The sequence below is a fragment of the Miscanthus floridulus genome, chromosome 11 (assembly GCF_019320115.1).
Source record: "Miscanthus floridulus cultivar M001 chromosome 11, ASM1932011v1, whole genome shotgun sequence".
In the NCBI taxonomy this organism is placed as follows: Eukaryota; Viridiplantae; Streptophyta; class Magnoliopsida; order Poales; family Poaceae; genus Miscanthus; species Miscanthus floridulus.
Genome location: NC_089590.1, coordinates 44,558,532 through 44,567,779, shown reverse-complemented (window position 1 = coordinate 44,567,779; position 9,248 = coordinate 44,558,532). Strand labels below are relative to the sequence as shown.

General features: G+C 54.0%; 1 protein-coding gene across 1 annotated transcript; it reads left to right on the top strand.

The window, feature by feature from the left end:
* Positions 1-2,026: 2,026 nt before the first annotated feature.
* Positions 2,027-4,365, top strand: LOC136493148 (monooxygenase 2-like). The gene is made up of 5 exons (XM_066489197.1): positions 2,027-2,483; positions 2,594-2,659; positions 2,858-3,044; positions 3,207-3,435; positions 3,534-4,365. Exons 1-5 carry the CDS (start codon positions 2,212-2,214, stop codon positions 4,091-4,093), a joined length of 1,314 nt encoding a protein of 437 aa, XP_066345294.1. The 5' UTR covers positions 2,027-2,211; the 3' UTR covers positions 4,094-4,365.
* The last annotated feature ends 4,883 nt before the right edge of the window (positions 4,366-9,248 follow it).

Genomic DNA, 9,248 nt, shown 5'->3' with positions numbered 1-9,248 from the left:
AGTCTGACGCTATTTGGGGAGTGTGGCCGTTTGAGGCCGTTGATGCCAGCTTCAGGTGGGGCGCCCAATGGCAGTGCCCGGTCGCTGCAGCTCGGTGCAAAGCGAAGGAAAGGAGAGCAAAGACCAGTGGCCAGTACTAATGCCGTGCGGTGCAAACATGTATAAAAGGCTGCGACAAAGCGGGCACCTTTCGCCAACTTTCTCGGGCCAGGCGCCACGGCGAAGAAATACCATCCACCGAGCCGGATTAGTGCTAGACTAGCAAGTAGCAACACTCCATTAGCAGCTGATTGCACGCACTAAATTGCCGTGTAAACTGGGAGCTGGCACTGGTTGGTAATCTATGCAACTTCTGTGTGTGAGCATGCGTTCGGGTGAAGGGGGATATGGCTGGTGCGGTGGTGGTGGTGGTGGTGCCTGGTGGTGTCGGGTCCGGCCGGGCGCGGAGGCCGGAGCGAGAGCGTGGGACTTTGCGGGACTCGGGGTGCCTTTTGGGGCCGATAATTGTTGCATCAATGGGCGGCACGGCCACCGGGGCACGTGCACTCCAGTATGGGGTGCCGATTGCTATGGGGGTCAAAGCATGGACAGCAGCAACCTGGCACAGTGGCACGAGCGATGGTCAAATTCTCCTCGCTCCATTTTCTATTCACTGATGTTGCTCAACTTTGTTGCGATTGCTGGCGGCCTGGCGGGCTTCAGTTCTGTGTGATTGCGTGAAACGTGAAAGGCTGCCGAGGGACAACCGGACAAGACGACTGGAAGAGGTGAATAAACCCATTATAATTTCGATAATGATATGACGCACGTTCGGACATCGCGCGCCTGCACCCCGCCTTATCCAGCGCCACTCTTCAGTTCACATTTAAAAATAAAAGACAGCACTGCTTCCATCTCCTGCGTGGCGGCGCCACATCGGCCCCCATCACGTGTTGCTCTGCGCTCCTCTACCCCACTCTAGCACGGCGTGGCCACCCGTCCAACTCTGCCGCGCAGCCATTGCCATCCCCGCGGCCCCTACATCCCATGTCATGGCCCACTCCGGCGTGCCGCCATACCACACGCAACGCCTTCGTCCCTAGCCACACATGTCGTGCTCCGTCCTCTGCCGCGCCTAGGCCAGGTGGCCAGGAGAGGGAGTCGTCGCTGATCGGGCCTAGGCCAAGCGCAGGCGTAGCTGGCGGCTACCAGGCCGCGTCACCATCCTCGCCCCGCCCGTTGGCCGGAGCCAGCCGTCCCACCCGCTCTGTGCTACGCCGTACTGAAGAATGGTGAAAAACGCATGTTGCAAGCCTATGTTTTAAGTGTTTCGATGTTTCATAGGTATATTGTGAGTGTTTCATGTGGATGTTGCAAAAATAGATCATGATGTTGCATATGTTGCAAGTGTTTCATAGGTATGTTACGAGTGTTTCAAAATGTGGCTTCAGCTAGGAGAGGTTTAAGGTGGGATAGAGCAAAAAATAATGGCTTCATCCGGCTTCACCTTCATCCTGCATGACGTTCTCTGAGAGCATATTTTAAGGAACTCTATATGTGTAGCTATTCTGCCAAACGATTTACCAAAACGGCTCTAGCTCCACCGAGGGAGATGTTTATGGAGTTGAAGCTAAAAAATGGCTTCACTAGTGAAGTGAAGTCGTACCAAACGGAGCTTAGTATCACAAGTGTTTCATTGTAACAGTGTAATTATTGCCATCTATCATAAATAATTTCCCCTTTATACTGTCAAAATGTCATCCATCCTCATTTCCCCTTCTACGTTGTCATCCATCCTAACCACAACAGTCGGGGTCTAGGTGCAAGTCATGACTCATGAGTCTCTCTCCGAGGACACAGCCAAGCCAAGATAGAAATCGTCAGATCTTGGACGCACTCACGCACGCCGTTGTCTCTTCATCGCCACGAAAGAGTTGATCGACCGACGATTGCATCGCATCGCATCGCATGATTGAGCTGTCGATGTCCCTCGAAAAAGAATCGTTTCGTGTCTTGTTTATGACAAGTGATCACTGACAAAAGGTCCTTTTATTTTGTTTGTCACTTGTTTACGTCCACTTTCCGCCGTGCGCCAAGATCAGGCACGCACATCGATCGATGATGCCCAAAGTAGCGTGCCGCCGCCACCTGCAGCGGTGAGCATAGTAGTTCGTCCTACACGTACGAGCTACCCCGGTCAGCCGTCGAGGGCCACGCCTCCACGACCGATCGATGGCCAGTGGCGGCGGCAACGCGGCGGCGGCGGCCGCCAAGGACGTCGTGGACGCGGAGGTCGTCATCGTGGGCGGCGGCATCGCGGGGCTGGCGACGGCACTGGCGCTCCGGCGGGCCGGCGCGGCGACGCGCGGCGTGCTCGTGCTGGAGCGCCACGCGGGGCTGCGCGCCACCGGCGCCGCGCTCACCATCTTCCCCAACGGCTGGTTCGCGCTCCGCGCGCTCGGCGTCGCGCACAAGCTCGCCTCCCGCTACGACGCCTACGAAACGTGCGTGCGTCCCGTCGGCGTCGCGCGCTGAGCCGAAGTCAAACTCAATTCGAGCTCGATTCGCCATGCTTGCACTCGACTGACATGATGAATCGCATGGCTGCGCGCAGATCCAGGGTGACGAATCTTGAGACCGGGGCGACGCAGGTGTTTCGCTTCGCCGGGAACAAGAACAAGTGAGTCCATCCATTCCTTGGAGTTCCAATTCTTGACTTGTCACGGACCCGCGTCAGCGGCAGCGACCAGCGAGTCGCGCAGCTCAAGAATTTCGTAGGATTTTGTGTGATTTTGGTTTGAAACAGTAACTTTACCTGACCCCATCCACCTGGTTGTTTGACTGAACTGATTTTTTTTTTTTTTTTGGGAAAAAAAAGGGGTGAAGAAGTCAGAGTGAGGGCGCTTGACAGGAAGGCGCTGCTGGAGGCGCTAGCGGAGGAGCTGCCGCCGGGCACCGTCCGCTTCTCGTGCAAGCTCGTCTCCATCGACACCGAGCGTGCAGCCGGCGACTCGTCGGAGACCGTCGTCCTAGGATTGGACGACGGCACGGTGATCCGAGCCAAGGTACACCTATGCCATGGAGCGTTCGCAAGAAGTCGACAGACACAAAAGAAGTGCACGGCTTTTACATAGATTTCGCAGGGGACAGACAGATTTCTGCAGACTGTAGTGTTCCAAATAAAACGAGGCATGATTCTTAGTTCTCTTCCACACGCGCGTTATCAGGTCTTGATCGGGTGCGACGGCGTGCACTCGGTGGTGGCGCGGTGGCTGGGCCTGTCGGAGCCGGCAAGCTCGGGCCGCTCTGCCGTCCGCGGGCTCTCCGTCTTCCCTGACGGGCACGGCATGAAGCGGGAGCTCCGGCAGTTCCTCTCGGAGGGTCTCAGAGCCGGCATGGTGCCCATCAGCGACACCGATGTCTACTGGTTCCTCGTCAATAACACCATCCCTGCAGGCAAGTGAAGTCACTGCGCATGCCAGTATGCCACCCTTCAGTTCCACTCCTTCAGAGCTCAGCTCAGACGCGCGTGCTGGTGCTTCCTGCATTTGCAGAGAAAGAAGCCGCCGGGGACCCGGTGAAGACCCTGCGCGAGGTGACGGACAACCTGACCGGGCACATGCCCGCGGAGTACCTGGACGTGGTGCGCCGCTCCGACCACGGTAACCTCTCGTGGGCGCCGCTCCTGTACCGGAACCCGGTGTCCGTGCTACTGGGCGCGGCGGCGGCGCGCGGGCCCGTGACGGTGGCCGGCGACGCGTTCCACCCCATGACGCCCGACATGGCGCAGGGCGGCTGCTCCGCGCTGGAGGACGCGGTGGTGCTGGCCCGGGCGCTGTCGCGCGAGGCGACGCCCGCCGAGGGCGTGGCCGCGTACGTGGCGCGGCGGCGGTGGCGCGCCGCCTGGCTGGTCGCCGGAGCCTACCTGTCCGGGTGGGTCCAGCAGGGCGGGACCGGCGTCCGCGGCGTGCGCGGGTGGATGGTGAAGGCGTTCCGGGACTGGATCTTCTACAGGTTCGTGTTCCCTCGGCTCGCCGACACCATGTGGTTCGACTGCGGCGACCTCACGCCGCCGCCGCCGCTCACGATCGGCAAGAGCCACCACACCGAGTGAACTCCGAACCGCGTGTCAGTATCTATCACCTGCAGGATCAGGATCAGGATCAGGATCCAGGCCTGTGATAGCACGTGTCGTGTGATGCGTGTTTGTAAGGATCTCGAAGAACTCTTTTTTATATTTCAGGTTGTGCATGTGCTCAAAATTCAAAAAGGGCGTGTATGTTTTTGGAGTGACGTATATATAGGCGATACATATACGTATACTTGTGATGTCATGCAGTGGTCTGTGGTCTGGAAGGTTTGCAACAAGAAGCTATGAGTTTGGCATTCCTTGTTTTGTTTGTGTGCTCAGCAAGAGATGCTCCTCCTCCTGTGCAAGCAAGCATAATGCATTTCCAATGTGCCTACCTGAAATTAGTGATACTAGCAAACATGCCATGCGTAATATGTCTTGAAATTTGACTCTATTATTGTAACTCTTATGAGCGTGAATTATGAATCTATGTTGTAACTCTTATGAGCGTGAATTATGAATCTAAATCATATACTACATGATACAGAGTGTGTCAAGGCAGTTTGGGGAGCACAAAAAGTGGGACGAAAGAAACTCTTTGCTCTTTAATACTAGGTATATATAGATACAAGTATATATCTATTATACAAGTTTTAGTTTCGTGCGCGCCCCGATCCTGGAAACTTCGTGCCCGATCCGGTCTCCGCAACGGGGTTTGATCTCCACAAGCGGGCTCTGCTCGATCTCGAAGCACGGCACGGCCTCCTCTGAGCGCGCACGCGCATCCGATGGCGAGGCGGAGCGAGGGTGCGGGCGCCAATGGCGAGGTCTCGCGAGTGCCGACGGCGATGCGGACCGCGGGCATGGGGGCGAGGCGGAGCACGGGTGCGGGCGCGACGGTGAGGCCGCGCGGGTGCCGACGGCGATGCGGAGCATGGCGTGGCCTCCTCCAGTCCTCCGTGCCTCCTTTGTGCACGCAGGCGAGTGAACAAAGGAAGCTCTACAACAAAGATGCGGAGGCGAGGGAGAAAGAAAGCTCCTGAACAAAGAGACAGAGTCACGGAGGTGACGACGAGAAAGACGAGGATGTGTCATGCGTGTGTGCGGTGGAGACTGAAGAATGAAGAAGATAAGTATAGGTGACAGAATAGGTAGTAAAGTAAAAAAAATAAGAAAGAATAATGAAAGAATAAAAATATAGGTATTGCTCTACCAGCTAAAGTGAAAAAAACCCTTAATACATGGATTACTATTGTTGTTTGTTACATGTGATGTCTTACGTGGATCCTAACAAAATAAATGATTAGTTGCATATGAACGATTTCGTGCGGCGCACGGGCATTTATCTAGTTTAATACTAAATACTAATAGGGTTATGCTCGTGGCCTTCGCAGATCCGCCCACCGGAGCTCCGTGCCGCGCCGCTGGAGGAGAGAGGGAGCATACGGGAAGGGCACCCGGAGGCCGAGAAGGAAACCCGCACATGCGCCAGCAAACGTCGACCGCGACGTTGGGGACCGTGGCGCGGAAGGCGGGCGCCCGCCGCCAAAGGGACACGGAGCTGCTGGCGGCGGCGGCGGCTTCTTCTTCTGCTACCTGCTCCGGTCCCTTTGCCCGTGCAGCAAGGGCCGTACCTACATCGGCTTCACGGTGAACCCGCGCTGCCGGATCCGGTAGCACAACGGCGAGATCGTCAGCGGCGCATGGCGCACCCGGCACGGCCGGCCCTGGGAGATGGTGTTCTGCATCTACGGCTTCCCCTCCAACGTCGCCGCCCTCTAGGTACACGGCTCCTCGACCCTAGCCCGGTCTCTGCGGCGGCAGAGGGAAGGAACCACAGTTCCGTACGCGCGCGGAGGATGGGGGCGGGGTGTTGGCCCAATACGAATGGGATCTGGAATGAGGATTTGGGTGCCCAGCCAAATTTGAGGACCTAGTTGAGGCCCTGGAGTAAGATTTTTGACTTGAGTCTTCATATTTTAGCTATGGGGGCTCAAGTAAGGATCCTGTCGGAGTTGATCTAATAGAATGACTGAAAAAGTTGCTCTAATAGAATGACTAAAAAAAAAACATGTCCACCCATTCTCCCGTCGTAATAATGTAGAACCAGATAGACATAAGGGTGCCGTCATCAGCAAGAGATGCTCCTCCTCCTGTGCAAGACATGTTCATTCGTTAAGTCTATATCTGACAACTGGTGAAATAGCCTACTTCAAATTTGAATCCTTAACCTAAAATTCTCTAAAAGAAGATAAACATATACAAACTAAGCCAAGATTCTGCATAGCTAAACATAGATATTGACACTTAGCGCATTTTGGCTAGTAGGAATCCCTTTCCTTGTCGATCAACGGACATTTGCTAGGGTACAAATGCAACCTGTTCTCTCTTGGCATCACAGGGTATTTATGGGTTGAGTGTGTTGCGTGTATGTGAACTCTTCTGTATAGGGTTTTACAACGAAAAAAATCTAAAATAGAACTCTTTTTTATATTTTACCAGTTCTCGGTGTGATGTCGAATATGATTATTTTAGCCTGTTTGGTTGTCTATTGAGGGAGCATGGCTCGCATCTGGGAACCATGTTCTAGGTAGACGTTTGGGATACAGGTTGTCTTTGTTTAGTTAACCGAATCTAGGAGGCCAGGGTGAACAGAGCGCTTGTTTGGTTGCCTGTATCGAGATTTTGGTTGCCTGTATCGAGATGTCACACTGAATGGTAATGAAAAAATCATGCACCAAATTAATTGCTTGAATCAGTTATATATCACTTATTTTATCATACTAAACCTTAATTTACTTTGAAATATATTAATATATGCCTTAAATTATGCTAATCATACATTAATAGCATCATTAATATGCTAATATCTCACATCGCGTGAACCTGACACTGGAGAAATGGATTTCATTCTTGCTGGCTAATTTTGCATCCCCAGACCATAGTCTGGACCTACATTCAGGCAACCAAACTCTGCTCTTCTGCATGAGTGTATCCGGGGAGCCTGGCCAGCCTATATAGAGCCAACCAAACAGGCTAATTGTAACTAAAACAATGGTATTTTGGTAATGCTCTGCTCAGGGCGTCTATCCGTTCGGACGCCGCGCTTCCTGGGTTTGCATGCTACTAGCCCAACAATGCTTGCTCTCTCTCTCTCAATCTCAAAAATATCTCTTCCACGCCCCACTGAGAGTCATCCCCTCCACTCCACTTGTTCCTTTCGAAGAAGATAAGGCCTGCTGCCGTGCCCGCACCCAACCACCACCGGCCATGGTCGGCGTCACCACAGGCTTCACCCTTGCGACGACAGTGTCCTGCATGTCTTTCCGACCCGGCTCCGCCTTCCACAGCCCGGGCCCATCCTCGTCGGTGCGGTTCCTGGCCAGGCCGTGGGCGCAGGCGCTGCTGGCGAGGCTCGTGGTGGTCGTGCGGTACTCGCCGTTGTACGAGAGCGAGGAGGAGGAGGAGAAGGGGCTTTGGGGGCGGCGGAGGCTACGGGGAGGAGGGACCGCGAGCTTGCTGGCTACCACAGTTCCTCACTAGGTAGGTTGACGACGCTGTGTTTCAAATGTTTCATGCGTTTCAGACTCATATTTCAAATGTTTTTTCTGTATGTTGTAAAATTAGATCCTGGGATGTTGCATATGTTGCAATGACAATATACACATTTTGCAAGCTTATGTTTCAAGTGTTTCAGTTGTTTTTCAGACGTATGTTTCAAGTGTTTTATCTGGATGTTACAGAAGTATATCTGGATGTTGCATAACATGCATGTTTCAAGTGTTTCAGGTGTTTGATACGTATGTTGCAAGTGTTTTATCTAGATGTTGCATAAGTTGCTATGGCTATACACATATGTTTCAGGCGTAAGTTTAAAATGTTTTATCTGTTTTCAGTCGTATGTTTGTTTCAACTGGATGTTTCAAAAGTAGATCTAGGGTAGCACATGTTGCAATGGCCCGGTGGCTGGGGGATAGCGGCCTACCGCACCCGCCAGCTACTGCTATTGGGGCGCTGCAGTGGGTCACCGTGCGAGTGCCTGAGGCCGACAGACGCCTTCTTGGCGCGCATCTGCAGGCGAGGTGGGCGCGTTCCTGCCTGTTACGACCCTGTTACGCGGGTGGGGTGGGCGTGATGCGTTCGATCGGGTGCAGTGTCCTAACGCCTATTGTAGCCTGACATTCGGGCGCTAGCCCTTCCGATAGTATTTTCCTAAACTTTACAAGTAGATTTTGTTCTTTTTCGGGTAATCTTCGACGTGAATTTTGTTCCATCTCTATGTCATCCATTTCTTAAGGCCTGCTAATGTTATGTTCCACTTCCACCTAGGCGCACCTCGTGTCTCCGAAGTCCAAACATGAAACATCACCGCCGCCTACCTCTTCTACTAGCAGTCGTCCACACTGACCACTGCCTGAACCGCGGAAGCGAAGGCGAATGTTCTAGGGAGATATGGCGGCGTGTTTATCTTTTTTTCTCGTGAGGCTGAGGCGCTGCAGGTACATCCGCATGGACCTCGTTGCACCCAACCCAATTTCTGTGAAGAAGCAACAACGAAGGGTGACATCAAGAAACCCAGTGCCGGCACAGGCCAGTGGCCACAGCCATCACCATCAGAAGTTCAGAACCAAAGCTATTTCCGGCAGCCCCCACGCCCCCACCACCACCGGAATGCCCAGGTTTGCAGTGTGTCCACAGCACATGGCAAAGTCTAAAAAAACACTCGGCAAAGGTTTTGCCGAGTGTTATACTTGGCAAACAGCACTCGGCGTACACAGTGACGGTGAAAGTTTATTTGCCGAGTGTTTTTTATCAGGCACTAGGCAAAGACGTTGCCGACTGCTGAAACCAACGCTCGGCAAAAAACAGTAACGTGACGGCACGGAGACGGTCACGACGTGTTTGTCGAGTGTCTAATGGCCTTGGCACTCGGCAAACATGACCTTGTTTGCCGAGTGCCCTGGCCCTGAGACTCGGCAAATATGCCTATCTTTGAGGAATGTCCAGGCCTTGACACTCGACAGATATTTTTGTGAAAAATAAAGAAAAAGCCCGGCCCGACATGCCGCCGCCGGCCGCCCGTCGCCCGCGCTGCCCGTCACGGCCGCCCGCGCTGCCCCAGCCGCGCCGCCCATCGCCACGGCCGGCCGCGCTGCCCCGCCCACCACGATCGCCGGAGTGCCGCGCCACGCCGCCT